We start from the raw sequence: 17,785 nt of genomic DNA on the forward strand, positions 1-17,785 counted from the left end.
AATCTGAATAATTCAGACTCTGATGGCGAATCTACGTAGACCATATACATGTAATAGATATCACCTGGACTTTCTATTTGATAAATAATATTTCATCTCCCCTCAGAAGATGTATTTTCTCCTTGGGACAATATTTTCCCTTGGTCCTGTTCGCTTTGGAAAAAAAAATCACTGTTGAAATTAAATGTTATATTCTGACTCTAGGCAGGCGATATCTGTTTAATACTCCACATCTGAAAGTAATGTATAAACTACTGTATTTGTAAATTCTAAAATCTGATCAGTGGTTGGAAAAACCAGGTGAGGGTAATTGATGTTGGGTACAGTTATCGATGCATAACCCATTTCATCTGCACACTTGTACTCCATGCAAGCAACACATTTTCATGTCAGGTTTGAAATATATCTTGCCCTACTTCAGGTGTATCCCTCTGTGATTATTTGCTTTATATTCCATATCTGAAGTAAATAAGCTATATATTTAGTATGCTAAAGTCCCCTAAGTCTGCGCAGTGCCCTTTGTCTGCGCAAATTAGGCATTTCTGCACGATTCTAGTATAAAGAGAAGATACGCGACGACCACAAACTTTCCACATGAAATTCATAGAAAGATATTCATAAAAAAATCCAACTCAAAAATAAAAAAACAAACATAAAAATTAGTAGGCAACCCTGAGAATCAAAACCAGTTTATTTCATCTTGAGTGTTGGCCTTTTTTTTGTGCAGTATTTGTGGCGGGGTCGGACCGTGTACCAATTGGCGGACTGCAGAAGCTAGGCCTCATCATTGAGCATCTTCCAGTACCTCTTGATTGTTCTAACTCTGATGAAGTTGAAGATAGGCTCACCTTGCTGATGCCTACGGGCCATGCCTGTGATGATTTTATATTCAAGCGTACATTACGACTGCCAGAGTATACTAGACCTGATGTTATGAAAGATCGCTTGACAGCTGCTTTTTCGCATACTGACATTGGATTTCATATTGCTTAAAGTTGGATGATTTTATCTTGGCCCCATCTTACAAAGAGCTGCAATTGATCCGATCAACCGCAAGTATGGATGGGCACCATATCAACATCTGGAATGCAAATTTGTTCAGAATATTTTCTAGATATGATGTATATTCATACATTCATCATTCTCTTGAAGATTTAGTGTGATTCTCTTTGTTTACTCAAGAGCTTGTGCAAATTTCTTGTAGAAGTAAATATGATATGGATGGATTTCCATACACTTGAGCTTGATTGGATCAAATGTAATTCTTTGTAAGATGGGGCCCTGGAGATTTGATTATTATTAATTTCTTTATAGTACTATTCATACATATAGATACATATGTATGTATTTGTTTTGTTTTGTTCAATCTATACATTTATCGTTTCTTCAATATCTGAAATAGTATTCTTTTTGTTGTGCATGCTTTCTGTCAGGATGCTTTATGGGACTATATCAGATGGTAAGAATTTGAGAAAAGATCTAGTCATTTAATTGATTTGTTTTCAGGTTCTGTAAACACGATTAAGTACAGATTTATTTCCAGGAGTGCAAATCTCTTTCTTTCTTTATCTTTTCAGTTCTTGCACTCTATTTGTGTCATGCCCCGAGACATTTCCATCACACAATCTACAAAACAAATCATTTTCCACAAGATTATTTACTTCCACTTTCATAGTTCCTCTCTATTTGAAACCCAAATGACTAGGTTTTTTAAATCTAAAGAATATACAGTGCGTCCCAGAAAAAACGAAACCGAGATTAAGCGATGATTTATCATGACTTAACCATAAATACAATAGACAAATGACCTACCAAAGTAAAGCTTAGAATCTCCTCTTTCATCTGATATTACTTAGATTATTCCTCATTCACGCATGAGTGAGCAAAAACAATTTGAAGTAAGGATACCAAAAACTCATTTGGCGGGGGGTATCTGAATTTCAAAAAGAAAATCACATGCCTAACAAATTCAATATCTGCTCTTTAATTTGATACCTTAATCACAAAAAATGGTCAAGAAGTAAAAAAGTTATGTTCCCTCGAAACAATGCTTGTATTTCCATAATTATCATCAAATAAACGTGTTTTCACCGGTTCCCCACAGAAGCTATCGCACGGTTAACAAAAGACGTAATGCATGGCTGATCGTCAACAAAACGGAGTGTCGAGTGAGTTTGAACGCTAGCCTGTAAAACCTCTTCATTTTATGAAATTATTGAAATTCAAGCCTTATTTCAAATAATCAGAACTTTGTTTTTTCTAAACCATTTTCTTTAATTGAGGTATCAAATTAAAGAGCAGATATTGAACTTTTCAAAAATGTGGTTTTCTTTTTGAAACCCAGATACAGCCCGCCAAATGACTTTTTGGTATCCCCTCTTCAAATTGTTTTTGCTCACTCATGCTTGCATGAAAAATAATCTAAGTAATTTCAGATGAAAGAGGAGATTCTAAGCTTTACAATGGTAGGTCATTTGTCTATTGTATTTGCGATTAAGTTATGATAAATCTCGGTTTCGTTTTTTGTGGGACGCACTGTACATTACCAACATTTGATTTCCTTATCAGATATGATAAAAGAGTGTTATGCACAGAGAATTGATTTATATTTGTGAAATTTGCGATATAGATATGTGAAGTAAAACAAAAATAGGGTCCATGTGAATTTGCTTAATTTTTCCTTTTTGGTATGAAAGTACATGTACATGTAGTTCTGGGACTTTGAATGGGATAAACATTCTTTTTACAAACTATTTGGATAACTGTAGTGCTGATTTGAAATGACTCTTTGTAAGATTAGCAGGTAAATTGCTAGATGATAACTTTACCACTAGAGTGCTTGCAATTTGTTGGATGTTCACAATGAATCAATCAATGAAATATGATATAGTGTTCACTGCACTTTTGGAAGATTTTAATGATACAAACATTTAAAAAACAATTCACATTAATGAATGCTTGGATCTATAAAGCACTTAATGACATTGTTGGAATTTGAAAGGGCTCTATGAAAGCTGATTGTTATTACAGGTAAATTAACCAAAGACCTTAGTCGACAGACTTCAAGCTATTCGTATCTGCACTTTTCATATATCCCCTCAATTTTTTTTCCAGTTATTGGATTTTTTTAAAAACCATTCTTTCAAATCTTCATATTTTATGCATAGTAGTGCTTCAGGTAGATAGAGTGGTAATGAAAATTTTAACTTTTTAATTGATGTATTTTTTATTCATGTTGGCTTTAACAGGGACCATCACTGTAATAGTCAGTGGCTCGATAGTTCAGTTGGTAGAGCGGGGGTCTGGTCTAGCCTGGTTCCTATTAAACCGATAATGAAACATTATGAGCAGTGTAGTCTTATAATATAGACCCACTTAAATGACAACTCATTCATTCACCGCAATTATGTTACTAAGATACAAGAAAAAATTATAATAAAAACATTTCAGTTTCTCTGTACAAATAAAATGATAGGCTAATTTATTCTCTGTAGTATTGATACTTATTTCAAAAGGTTCTACTGCTGTAGAAATTCGGCTTGAAATTTTTACAGCAGTATAGTCAGTGAGAAATCACACAAAGTGTTGTTCATTTTGCCCCCCCCCCCCCTTCAAATGAGCATGTTTCTTAACTAAGGTTAACCTTTCATTTGACTTTGGAAATGAATAAATGAAAATAGAGAAAGCAAATAATATTTACATATATATATTTTAATTTGTAGATAACATGTACAATGTCTGTGTAATTTATACAACTAGTCTTTCAATCTATTTTTTAAAATGTAGTAAAATGTGCTTTATGTATTCAGAAATAATTGTATATTGGCCAGTGCAACTGAAAACTATGATAATTGCTATTCTTTAAATTTCTATTTATACTTAACACTTATTTTTATTGTTCTTGTTACACATGTAATGGACGCCTTCATAGATATTGGTACATGATTCATTTCAATCAAATTCATTATCTTATAATAGTTGAATTCTGTAAAAAATATATTGATAATGTTACATGTACATCAGTCTTAGGATAACATTTTTAAATGTAATCTATTAATAGTATATTTTCATTAATGAATAATTATTTATTGGATTTTATATCTAACATGAGCCTTGTCATTCTTTATCTTAAGAGTTATTTTTTTTTTATTCATAAGTAAAATTAATTTTCAATAAGGTTTATGACATACAAGTTATGATAATTATATTAATTGCTTGTATAGTTCAATTCCTGTAATAATATGAATATTATGTACATGATTCTTTTCCAATCTAATTTATTATGTAAGAATAGTTGGTTTCTGTAAAACTGTATTGATATTATAAGATAAGATTTTTAATCTGTTTTATAATCCTATTAAAAGTTGACATAGAGTTGACCTGGCTCACCTGTATATGCATTGCGACAGTGGCATGGATATAAATCATTCATTTGTGTGCCATATATAGCAAGCACATGTGCATACTGTAATAGTTTCATTAAAAACTGGCTTATATATGTTGGTGTTGATTCTGTGTTTGAGTTGAATGGTTAAAGGGCAGTTAGTTTTAACGAATTGCCCAATAGCCTGAGTAATCCTGTGGTTTTTGAAAATATATTTACTTCAAAATGTTTTTTAAAACAAAATGATTAGTCAAGCTATTAGACATTTATTTTAAACTTATTTCTCTTCAACCATTCAAATCAAACACAGAATCAACACTGAGAAATAATACATATGCCCGTTTTTAATATCACACTATTACAGTATATTACACTTTCATACATGTGCTATATACACAAATTTTCAGGCGGTCCAAAACTTTGCAAATGATGGTACAAAAGAAAAAGGTGAAGCCAAAACTTAATGGTTTCTCTATTCATAATATTATCAGAAATATTGTATGTAACTATTGATTATCCAACTGAATTGATATTAACATCAGCTTTTGTTTGTTATCAAGAGTCTTAGTACGACTCAATCATATTTTTTCTGCAATATGTTAAAGATGTAATTTTTATTCTTCTATAATTTCAAGCCTTCACTCAAAGTACTTTCATTTAAAAAAAAAAACAAAGATGAACATTTATTTAAATGGGAATTGCATTTTGAAATAAATATGTTGAAAAAAAATATTTAACTTGTCATATATGTTGGTTCATTTTAAATTAGATTATTAAAGAATGGGAAATATGCATTACAAGATTCTTTTCTATTCCTTTTTATGGATGTAAGTGTAGATTGAAAGTATAAGAAACAAAACAATTGTTGCTCAAGTAAGAAACAATAGTATATGGAAATAAATATGAAAAGTACAATGAATAATTTAATTATCATGAACTAATATATCCCTTTTGTTATCATATTTATAACAAATTGTCCTTCAAAATACATGATTGTTTGGAAATCTATGCCAAAAGCTTGGCTAATGATATATCGTAAATCATAGGGAAAATAGTATTCATTTCGTCCAATCCCCCTTTTTTTTTCAAGAAAGCTTTCATACTGGTAGGTATGAGGTTGAAAAAGTTCCATTCTTCCATTCTAGGCCACTAAAAAATGTGAAAACTCGAGTTTGAATGTCGCTGAATCAGCTAAAAATGGCGGTCAGGTTATAATATGGTCACCTTTAAAAGTAATAGAGCTACAAATCATGGTAACTTGGTAGTAGTAGATTGCGCATCTGAATGTTTTTCAAGAGATATCACATTAATTTCGTGTGATTCACCATTTCTATAGGGGTTAAAGTTCCTGCTAAGAAATAGCACAACTGATTGATTCATTGATAAATTGATTCATCTGGGAGTCTACCATCCTAAGTTTGAAAATTAATTTCCGATTCATGCATTCAGGGAACCTGTCTAATCAAAACAGATAAAAAATAATTCTTTAGAATTGTACGAAAAGTAACTCGATTTTAACATAAACAAAATCTACTTGAAATGGAAATAATTTCTACTCCACCCCTTCCGAAGTAAAAGCTCCTTGTGCGAAGTAAAAAAAAAAAAACGGGGGTCAGGAGAAGGGACTTAAAGGTGAACTTGAGTAATGGAAAAGGATGGAAGCGAGCATTGAATGCGATGTGGTCACATCAGCTTTGGGCTTAATTAAGTCACCGCTTATTTATCACTTAATCCTGACTTAAGTCGCTTTTCCACCAGCCATTCGTGGAAGGTATGAGAAGACAACATTTTTTTTTCTAATAACATTGCTCAAGACCGCGCTGTCTTCTAGAAGGCCAAGAGACCCTTTCTCTCCGTATCATTTCGTTTGGAAGCCACTGGTAAATTATTTTGAAATAAGAAGTGCAACTTAGTAGACTGCAATTCCTTTGAAGTGTAATATTGAGTAATGTGTTCAAGTTAGATTTTCAGCATTATGCAAGAGAAGTGACGAAGAACGAGACAGAGGGAGAGAGAGAGAGAGTGAGGGAGAAAGAGAGGAGAGGGGGAGGAAGAGGGAAGGAGTAGGATGGAAAGGCAGAGAGAATGAGAGTGATTTCAAGAGGTACATGTAAAAAAAGGGGGAGAGGGGGGAGACGAAGAGAGAGAGGGAGATATGAAATTTTAAGGCATTTGTTGTTGTTGTTGTTGCTTATCTTGACAATACAGTGTATTGCTATTATTTTCAAAGGGATGTTGTATACATTAAAAAAAAAACGATGAATAAAGGAATTTCCACAGTTGGGATTGCTCAGATCAATCATACCTATTTGGGTCCCAGAATCCAGATATAAACATAACGAACCATAGGCGGATCTAGGATTTTACAAGGGGGGGGGGGTGGGGGCACATTTTCCCGATGAAAATTTGAGAAGCAAAAAAGAATATAAAAAGAAAAAGGTTTTTCACCTAAAGTTGGAGGTAATTTCGTGCACGGAAAAAAGGTCTTCACTTTCAAAGGGGGGGGGGGGCACACTTGGTTAAAACGGCATATTTACATTAAAATTATTTATTATGGCTCTCAAGGGGGGGGGGGGACGGACCATAGTAATAATTCATTATCAATAAATAATTCAATAATGTAATCATAATTTATTAACTTGTAATAATTACTAATGATTTAATTGTTAATAATTAATTTATTGAATTATTTATCATTTGATAAATAATTAAATAATTTGAGAATAATTAGTGATTTATTAATAATTTATTGTTAAACAATAACCTGTTTATAAACGATTTATTGTTTATACACAAATGGAACATCTCCGGCAGTCTCATATGGGAAATACGATGACATAAAGGAATTTCCACAGTTGGGAATGATCAGATCAATCACACCTCTTTGTAAGATGGTGTCCCAGAATCCAGATATAGGTCTATACATGTAGAACCAGGGGCAGATCCATGATTTTACAAGTGGGGGGCGCACATTTTCTTGATGAAAATTTGAGAAGCAAAAAAAAAGATAAAGGTCTTCACCTAAAATTCAAGGTCATTTTGTCCGCGGAAAAAAGGTCCTCACTTTCAAGGGTGGGGGGCATACTTGGGTAAAAATTGCACATTTACATTGAAAAAAAAATTGATTATGGCTCTCAAGGGGGGGGGGGGCACGTCAGTGTGTACGCCAGTGTGTAGAACATAGCATTTGTCATTGATATTAAATTTATCGATTGCTGCACCCATTTTCATTAGAAAATAAGACTGCTTGGAATCATTTCAAGCGGTTTTCAGCATCTAGGGTCAATGTTTTTGTCGTGATGCAACAGTTATGTAACAAATTATTGTGAAACAGTAATTAATAATTGATTATTGATCAGTAGTTATTAATAATTATTACTGAATTTAGTAATAATGATTATTACTCATTATTACTCAATTTACTGAATTATATATTATTTGATTAATAATTTAATAATAATAATTTATTAATAATCTATTGTTAAACAATAAATTAAAGTGGAATATCTCTTGCAATATCGCCTGCATTACTAGCGATTCAATATACATTGATTGGTTCTACATGCTCTTTCTGCTTTTCATTTTTAAAGGGAAGTTCACTCTGAAAAAAAGTTTGTTGTATAAATATCAGAAAAACTTAATTATAAATATTGGTGTAGGTTTGAGGAAAATCCATTAAGGTTTAATAACGTTATTAGAATTAGTTTTAGATATGTGACGTCATATGCGAGCTGCTGCCCCATCCTATATGTTATGTAATATAAAATGCATAAATTTCATTTTTTTATTGTAATGGTTCGTGATAACTTATTTTTGTTTTCTTTTTAGGAACGAGTGTGAAATGATTTGTCTATTGATATACTGAAGGTACAGTAAAAACCTTTTTAAATTTTCGGAGAAAATTACATTTCATTGATTTTTTTACCATACAATATGTAGGAAAGCTGCTCGCATATGAAATCACAAATCAAATAATTAAAATTCTTATAACTTTTTTATTCTTTGATGGATATTTCTCAAACCTATTTGGCAATATTTGTTTACTAAATTCTCTGCTATTTTTACAATAAACTTTTTGTCAGGGTGAACACGGGGGGGGGGGGGGGGGGTATGGGGGTTTGACAACCCCCACTTCTTTGGATATCGTTGGTAAATCTGCTCTCCAATCGGGAAAGTGAAGAAAAAGGTACTCGATGAAAAAAAACCCAAATAGATCAAAATAGGAAAAAAGAGGATGATAGAGAGCAGAAACCCAATCAACTTTTGAGTCTTACCTGAACCCTTTCTGTCCAACATTATCGTAAGAACTAAGAATAACTCAATTGTAGCATTACTTGGACGGTACTTGAACTGAATGATGATCCTAAGCACTGTTTTCAAAGAAGACATTGAAATTTGCGAGATATTTCCTATTTTTGAGCAAGCGCAATGAGCGCCCAGCTGACATGGCTGAGTGAGGCGGATACCGGCGCTATTACAAGAACCCATCATCATCATCGTCAGGAGAGAAAGATCGAAGAAAAAAAAGTATGAACTACTAACATGACCTATATACCCCTTTTTCATTTGTTTTGACGAGGCTTAATTTCATAATATTTGCAGAAGTTGACACTAAAGAAGAAGAATATAAGGATGAGGATAAGGGATGGAAACAAGGTTTGTATTATTAGACTACGAATCTTTGTCTGGGAATCCCAACGAATTCTGGAATTTCCCTCGGCTGATAACCTTCTCCAAGGCTTGGACTAAGGTGATTTAAGTTGCTTTCATCTTTCATCTGATTCATGAAGCAATATTTAAAAAGAAGAGTTTTAGGATTAGATATTGGAAATTATTAAGATTTCCCAAGCCAAAATACTGAATTGTTTATCATTTACAACAAAAACAATACCCTAAAATAGAGTAATTCCCCTTACACAAGGCCATTTTCTTATATAGAGTGCAAGTGCACGCGGAATGAGGGGGATGAGAGCGCACAACACAACAAGTACAGACTCAATCATGGGGATTCCCCGTTCGAGGGGGTTATTAGCATACAAAGCGTCGGACATACATCAAAGCGCAGCAAACGGAGATGCAATTAATTGCGCAATATGTTGGGTATCAGTGCCCGTATCACCCACTCATCGCATCATCGGGCTCATTTTTAGACAGTGCAGTGGCAGTACAGCAGCAACAGCAAAAACTACAGCTGCAGCTGTAGTTTTTACCGCACTGCAGTTCGAACTTCATAGGCATAGCATAGTATACTAACCTCGCATGTTGTGTGAGTGGGCATAGCCATAGCTCGTTCACTTCAGCGTGGCTTCAAGTTCAGGGAGTAACAACACTACAGCTAGCTACAGTGTAGGCTACAGTACACCGGTAGTTCTTTCTTTTCAGACGTTTTCACTCACTCCTTCAACTAATTCAAGTCGAAACCAGTGGCAGAGGAGACGTAAGACAAATAAATATATGCTTGACTCACCTTTGAGACAGTCGACTCGAGTGGAGGTAATGAAAACAAATGCTTGTTTTTTTAGTAGTAAACTAAAAGTTTTAAAAACTTTAATTTTAGTTCGATTTCAGGGGAGGGGGCACTCTCAGTCTCACATAGTTTTCTTGAGTTTAACGTTAGGCAATCTTTACGTTTTTGTATAACTGCAAACGAAAAATTGTGTATGGATCAAGGTGGAAATATAATTATAAATAGGAAACTATATAATATTACATAGGTAGACTCTACTTCTCTCCCAATGCTATGGTTCCTTGACTTGTGTTTAAAACCCTTGCCTTTTTAATATGTGAGACAGCTGGCAGATGTCTGTTTCAAGGAGTTTTTAAAACATTTTTTTATTCTTTTATTTCTCCTCTGTAATTGGTGAGTAGAGCCAACGGAACAACCAATAAACAGAGACTGAAGTTTTTGATCTAGCCGTATGTTTACAAATGCAAATCTCATCATCTTTACTTAAGTAATCACAAAAATCACCATGCGGAGCACCAAAAGTTGGACCTGTGTGCTATATAAGTAGCCAACATAATAAGTATTATTAATTATTATTTATTAGTTTATTGTTGTCATTATTACTATTATTATCATTATAGGCTTACACTCACATTTGTGTGCCCCTTTTAAATTAAATTTACTTTTTGGGGAGAGGTCAGGAAACCAGAGGGTAATTTTCCCCTGGTCGGGTCAGGGGGGGGGGGGGTGTACTTTGTCTTTATGCAAGATACCATTTTACCCATTCATTGTGTTGATGGATTTGAAAATATGCACGACTGTTGGATCTTTCATCTTTTTATTGATTATTTATTTATTTATTATTATTGTTTTTATTATTATTATTATTATTATTATCATTATTATTATTATCACCTAAGGATACAACAATATGGCTTCCAAGCATCATTCGGGTGATCATGATGTCATCATGGTGCTTCGGAAGAACTCTCTCAATGGGGTCCCTATCAAGGATGCATGCAGAAACGCCAAGGGCATCGTCTTGACAACCTTCAAAGGGCAAGTTTACCAGTGCAATGGTGATCCTTCAACCGCTAACAAACAGGAGAACTATGGTGAGAATCGGGGGATGAAGGGGAGGGGGGGGGGGGAGAGGAACTGCCCTTTCAAGGTAGATGTAGACAGTTCTTATAAAACAATTAAAAAGCTGTTTTTAATATGGTACAGTGAAAATGGATGCATACAAAGAGTATATTTCACTGTCATGAAAATAAAATGATTTTGATAAAGGATCATTATTGTATGGCCATCTACAAATTAATTCAACTATGATATATACTTTGCAAGCCTTGTAATCATTTTAAAATCATGTTTATTTTCAATGTTTGATTTATGGGGAGCCTCAAGTACTTGATAATAATATATTTGCCTAGGGAAGCCACTTCAGTTCTGAAAACTGTTCTCCCAGTGGGCCCAGCTATTATTACCCTGGCTTTAGCTGGGCTGCCTAGCTAGGCGCTCAAGCATTCAAAGAACTTCTTCCTACGGAGTACCCATTCATGTCACCTGGGTTGACTGCAGCCCCGGGGGGGGGGGGGGGGGGGGCACACGACCAAAAAAGTGGTAGGGGTGTGCCGCGGGTGAGACAAAAAACGGGGGCCTTGGAGCGAGCTCATTGTAAAAAGGAGGGTCCTCGGAACGGGCTTCGGAACTACAAATGTTTGTGAAAACGGGGGTCCTTGGAACGGGTCCCCTGCGTGCGAGTGCGTATGCATCCCTATGGAACGTACATGCAGCTAGCCCAGCGGCACGACTGACGGGCGCGCTAGCGGAGAGGCGATGGTCGGACAGCGAGCTGCGGCCGCTTTTCACCAAAATTGCGACCGGAACGGCGTTACGGAAAATATGCGAAGCCCTGGAGCGGATTTTTTTCTTCTTTTTATCTCGAGAAGAAGAAAATGCTATGCTCTGGAGCGGCTTTCTTTGTTCTTTTTCTCAATAAGACAAAAATGCTATGCCTCAGAACGGAAATTTGAGTGTAAAAATGAGGGTCCCCTCCGCGGCACATACCCACTATGCATTATATACTGAGTGCCCCCCCCCCTCCCCCCCCCCCCCCCCCCCGGGAGTGCAGCACAATGTGGATACATTTCTTGCTGAATAAAATTATGCCATGGCTGGGATTCGAACCCAGTCAGAAGACTAATCCACTGGGCCACAATGCTCCACGTACTTGTGCCTACCATACCTTTGGTGTATGTTTCTCCTTTGGTTTTATTGTCTCACCTGCATAGCAGAGTGAGACTATAGGCGCCGCTTTTCCGACGGCGACGGCGGCGGCGGCGGCGGCGGCGGCGGCGGCGGCGACGGCGGCGTCAACACCAAATCTTAACCTGAGGTTAAGTTTTTGAAATGACAGCATAACTTAGAAAGTATATGGACCTAGTTCATGAAACTTGGCCATAAGGTTAATCAAGTATTACTGAACATCCTGCCTGAGTTTCATGTCACATGACCAAGGTCAAAGGTCATTTAGGGTCAATGAACTTAGACCATGTTGGGGGAATCAACATCAAAATCTTAACCTAAGGTTAAGTTTTTGAAATGTCATCATAACTTAGAAAATATATGGACCTAGTTCATGAAACTTATACATAAGGTTAATCAAGTATCACTGAACATCCTGCATGAGTTTCACATCACATGACCAAGGTCAAAGGTCATTTAGGGTCAATGAACTTTGGCCGAATTGGGGGTATCTGTTGAATTACCATCATAACTTTGAAAGTTTATGGATCTGATTCATGAAACTTGGACATAATAGTAATCAAGTATTACTGAACATCCTGTGCAAGTTTCAGGTCACATGATCAAGGTCAAAGGTCATGTAGGGTCAATGAACTTTGGCCAAATTGGGGTATTTGTTGAATTACAGCCATAAATTTGAAAGTGTGTTGGTCTAGTTCATAAAACTTGGACATAATAGTAATCAAGTATCACTGAACATCCTGTGCGAGTTTCAGGTCACATGATCAAGGTCAAAGGTCATGTAAGGTCAAAGAACTTTGGCCACGTTGGGGGTATTTGTTGAATTGCCATCATATCTCTATAAGTGTATTGGTCTAGTTCATAAAACGTGGAAATAAGAGTAACCAAGTATCACTGAACATCTTATAGTAGTTATAGTAGTTTTCAAAATCAGCACTGCTGCTATATTGAATCGCGTGATGCAGGTGAGACGGCCAGAGGCATTCCACTTGTTTATTGTTTCATTCATTTATTTGTGTTATTGTATTATGGTGGCACAAGCAGGAATTGATGCTGTTATCCATGGATGACATAAGTTCTACAGTAAATACAAAGTTTACCTAAATTCACAAAGGTGATTTTTAAACCCATTGGTTGCACCCATAGTTTATGCAGATTTTGTATATATTTGTTTTATTAAGCTTATTTACTGAATACAATGTCCACTGTTTCAATTAATGAGTCCACTCCTCAAACAGTGGAATCATGAATAAAATAGCATACTTATTCATAGCAACCGCCATCAATTTGGCGCAATGTGAAAAAAGCGTGCATCAGCATTGGACATTATACGCCATAAATAAGCGTAATTTATACAGGAAATCTGCATATCATGGGTTCAACAAAAGATTTTTAAAAACCACCTTTGTGAATTTGGGCAAATAAGTCTACGGTAAAGTGTGTTGGGCACTACTATATGAAAGGGGGATAGAGAAGAGGCAGGTTGATTGGAAGAAATCATTTTTTTTAATCTTCAACAAATGCCCCCTAAATGCTTAAAAGAATCTTGGAAATTGAAAAAAGAGCCCTGGAGAAATCCCAATGTAGCAAGATAATAAAAATAGCAATAGTAGCAAGACAAATAATAATAACAACGCGCCTCGGAATAGAATATTTCTAGATAGATGGCGCTATATAAATGCTTATTATTATTATTATTAAGATTTGAGTTGTGGGTTATTGGAAAGTAGTCCCAGAAAATGGAGAATTTATTTTTTTTGCCTGGAGTGTACAAATAACCAAACAATTCAATTTCAATTGTCATTTTTATCAACCTCTCTTTTTGATTACAGACAAGATGGTATTCCCAACATCAGAACTGGAGGATGACCCCAGCATTGATATCGTGAATGTTTGTTGTGGTCGTCAACATTTTCTTGCTCTTTCTGCCGACGGTCGAGTGTACAGCTGGGGTGGGAATGACGAAGGGCAGCTTGGTAATGGTATCCCACAGAAGAAAGGAACATATCGAGCCCGCCCGAAACCAAGGTTAGGAGGAAAGAATTAGTTCCAGGTTCTGACTCGATGTGGTTGTTTGTTTTTCTGGGTCTCAATTAAGCCAACCTGTAATGAAATAATCATAAATAATAAGTACTTAGTTTTTATGTAGCGAAAATTACAATTGAGTTTCTTAGCGCTCAAAAGAATGGGTCAGATGCATAAAAAGTAGCAATTGCTTCAAGCAGAAGCAATTGCTCGCCAAGCAAAGATCATGCCTCAGCAATTGCTTTATTTCACATGCATTACCCTTTGCTAGTGCTTGAACACTTTTGTTGCGTTCAGAAAGCAATTGCTAGCTGTATGAACAATAGCGAAGTCACGCTGGTGTGAACTCACAAAAAAGGCAGGACTTGAAAGCAAAGGTGTGTGATGGCAGTGCAAATTAAATAATAATAATAATGAGACTTGTAAAGCGCCAAATCCACTCTGTAGAGTGCTCAAGGTGCATAAAGAGCTAAGAGTTAAATAGCAAAGTTTTTAGAAGATTTACCGCTTCTTTCATATAATATCTTTTCCTTAGACGTGGTTTCAAACTAACTTGTTTCTTTTTGATAAATTTATATATTTTCCATTTGGTTTGCTCTTACTAGGAAGAAAACATGTACATAGGCTACTATACACCTTGGGGTTCTCTCTCATGTGCATAAACATGGTTAAAAAAAACATGAATGCCCTAATCAAGCAAATCCTCAAGCTGCTCTGACGGAGCTTGAAAAACCCAAGCAAGTGCTTAAATACACAAGTAAATTGTTCGCTTTATGTAACTCATTTTAGCTTAATCTTCAATGCTTCTTACATGTATGTTTACTGAATTCTTTATCCATGCATGAATGATAAAGAAATTGTTTACATTATTATTTTCACACAGTTTTCATTGGTTAGAGTGCCAACTATAAGCTGATAAATCCATATACATTTTATCATGATTTTTTTTCCTGCGTAAATTTAAGATGGTGCATGATAGATCTACCAATTAGTGAAACATACATGATCCTGTGTATTCTATTCTTTTGGGTAATCTACATGTACTTACAACCTCCCGATTCAATCTCTTATAAGATCTCTGGCTTTTACTGCAAGATAATGGTATTGAAAATATATTTGAATGTTCTACAAGATATTGATGAAGTTCTGTGCCATTAATTATAACACTTTCAATTTCTTAAGGTTGATCAAAAGTGTATCGGATGTTGGTGTCGTCCAGATTGCCTGCGGAGATTACCACTCCCTCGCACTCACCAGAGGTAAGCAAACAGTCATTCTTTGTCTTACATTTACCCCCTGATTTTATCATTGGCTTTAGAATTTGTTGAGGGGACAAGCAGTTTAGGTGAGTTGGGTTGGAGAGAAAGTGATGATGAGTTTTAGGGGGGGGGCTATTATTTCAGTACCCCCACCCCCCACAAGATCATTGTCGTTATGAATGACAATTTGAACTTGCTGAAAAGTATTCTACATTATCATTATGGAAAACACTATCATCAGACAGAATAAGGCACCCAATGAAGATTAGTATACAAATAGCAAGTAGGCATGAGTGCGATGGTGAGAAATTTTGTATGAGGTGAAAAAAAGATGCACTATTCAAAGAGGCGTAGCTGACTCAAATAGAGTGTCTCTTTCTCTTACCAAATGTGAAATATTGCACAAATAAGATTATTTACTATTCGTGTTGTACATTGTCTCTGAAGTTAGCCAAAATACGAACATAATCAATTTTTTGCTATGATCCGTAAAAATAAAAAAGAATTATAGAAAGCGAAAAAAAAGGCATTAAACATGCATCTGATCTGCAGCAGCATTGCGCATTTAGCCACTTCGCCCAACGCGTTTGTTATAGTAACGACACCTTGTTCCTGACCACGCAACGGTACATTTTGGATGGTACATGTGCAACAGTACGAATGTATGACATTAAGCATCCCATTTGCTCGCCTACAGCAAGCTAAGTAGGCAATGTATAATGTTCCCTCATGAATTTTTTTCAAAAGAAAAAATGATTATTCTTAAGTAAGTTAAATTAAAAACTTTTAATTTGTTTGAACTCAGAAAGAATGAATGATAAGCATCGTCATGTGATCTTCATGTTAAAGCAGATATGAACCAGTGACCTTGTAGAGCAACACCTCAGATATTAACTCTTGAAATCTTACCCAATTCCTAACCCATAATGGGATATTCTGAACAGTGTTATCTTGGGCTTTTGGCCCATTTAAATGATAGCACACTAATCCAGTACTAAATACATCCATACCACAATAATTATGTTAAAACAAGTACATTTTAGTTTCTTAGTCTATGCCAGTAGAATATGCTAATTCATTCTCTGTATTATCATAAGTCTTGCAAAGTATATTTTTAAGACTTATCATTCATTATGTTTTGGCCAGTTTGCTTCCCGTTCACTTAAGACTTCATTTTCAACTTTTGTTTCTTGTAGATGGGCGGCTGTTTTCTTGGGGATCTAACCGTCATGGTCAACTAGGTGTTTGCAAGGGCAATGCAAAAAGAGAAAAACTCTTAGTGGATAAACCAATCGAGATAAAAAGCCTATGGGGAGTGCCATTACAGCGCATTGCCGCCGGGGGCGAGCATTCTGTTTTTCTTTCCGTCTCTGGATCGGTCTATGTATGCGGGTGGAATTTACATGGGCAGCTGGGATTACAGCAGTCAGACAGTACATGTAAATGTAAGAGAAAATAGTATACAAATAATAAACATCTTTAAGGGCAGTAGTACGAATCAAACATGCAAGGTACATGTACCCTGAGAATTGCGTTTGGAGAGCTTCAATGGTAAAGTGTGTGTTATTGTTCTTATATGTACATGTATATCTTACATGTTCTTACATGTATATCTAAAATATGTGTATTCTCTGTTTTATGAAGAAAAAAAATGTGAATCCTTATTATTTGATAAACCATCCACATCTCAAACCATGTCCGGGCCCAGTCAATAAAACCAGTTAGCACCAACCATTATCAACTTTGCCTGTTAGTTAAAATAAATGACTGGTCATAAGACAGATATCAGTGAACCATTCAATTAGGATCCATATCACCATTTTAAAATTCAATCTATCACCTCATGTTGGATCATTGTTTGAACAATATGGTGAAATGGTTAGGGTAAAAGATAAATTTGGGTCTATTTTTATATTGTAAACATTATATTTTTGTCTCACCTGCATAGCAGAGTGAGACTATAGGCGCCGCTTTTCCGACGGCGGCGTCAACACCAAATCTTAACCTGAGGTTAAGTTTTTGAAATGACAGCATAACTTAGAAAGTATATGGACCTAGTTCATGAAACTTGGCCATAAGGTTAATCAAGTATTACTGAACATCCTGCCTGAGTTTCATGTCACATGACCATGGTCAATGGTCATTTAGGGTCAATGAACTTAGACCATGTTGGGGGAATCAACATCAAAATCTTAACCTAAGGTTAAGTTTTTGAAATGTCATCATAATTTATAAAATATATGGACCTAGTTCATAAAACTTATACATAAGGTTAATCAAGTATCACTGAACATCCTGCATGAGTTTCACGTCACATGACCAAGGTCAAAGGTCATTTAGGGTCAATGAACTTTGGCCGAATTGGGTGTATCTGTGGAATTACCATCATAACTTTAAAAGTTT

The 17,785-nt window shown here is 35.4% G+C and overlaps 2 protein-coding genes across 3 annotated transcripts in view; both read left to right on the top strand.

The window, feature by feature from the left end:
• Positions 1 to 5,176, top strand: part of LOC129278672 (probable E3 ubiquitin-protein ligase HERC4) — a 36,424-nt gene extending 31,248 nt beyond the window's left edge. Inside the window, exon 19 of the mRNA XM_064111357.1 lies at positions 728 to 5,176. Coding sequence (XP_063967427.1) covers positions 728 to 993 — 266 coding nt within the window. The 3' untranslated portion in view covers positions 994 to 5,176. The remainder of the gene's footprint in view (positions 1 to 727) is intronic.
• Positions 5,177 to 9,328: 4,152 nt separating this feature from the next.
• Positions 9,329 to 17,785, top strand: part of LOC129278482 (probable E3 ubiquitin-protein ligase HERC4) — a 42,336-nt gene continuing 33,879 nt past the window's right edge. For both annotated transcript variants that reach the window (XM_064111026.1, XM_064111027.1), the window contains exons 1-5: positions 9,329 to 9,877; positions 10,751 to 10,945; positions 13,931 to 14,126; positions 15,306 to 15,382; positions 16,579 to 16,827. In XM_064111026.1, coding sequence (XP_063967096.1) covers positions 10,762 to 10,945; positions 13,931 to 14,126; positions 15,306 to 15,382; positions 16,579 to 16,827 — 706 coding nt within the window. In that variant the 5' untranslated portion in view covers positions 9,329 to 9,877; positions 10,751 to 10,761. The remainder of the gene's footprint in view (positions 9,878 to 10,750; positions 10,946 to 13,930; positions 14,127 to 15,305; positions 15,383 to 16,578; positions 16,828 to 17,785) is intronic.

Source organism: Lytechinus pictus, chromosome 16 (genome assembly GCF_037042905.1).
Source record: "Lytechinus pictus isolate F3 Inbred chromosome 16, Lp3.0, whole genome shotgun sequence".
Taxonomy (NCBI): domain Eukaryota; kingdom Metazoa; phylum Echinodermata; class Echinoidea; order Temnopleuroida; family Toxopneustidae; genus Lytechinus; species Lytechinus pictus.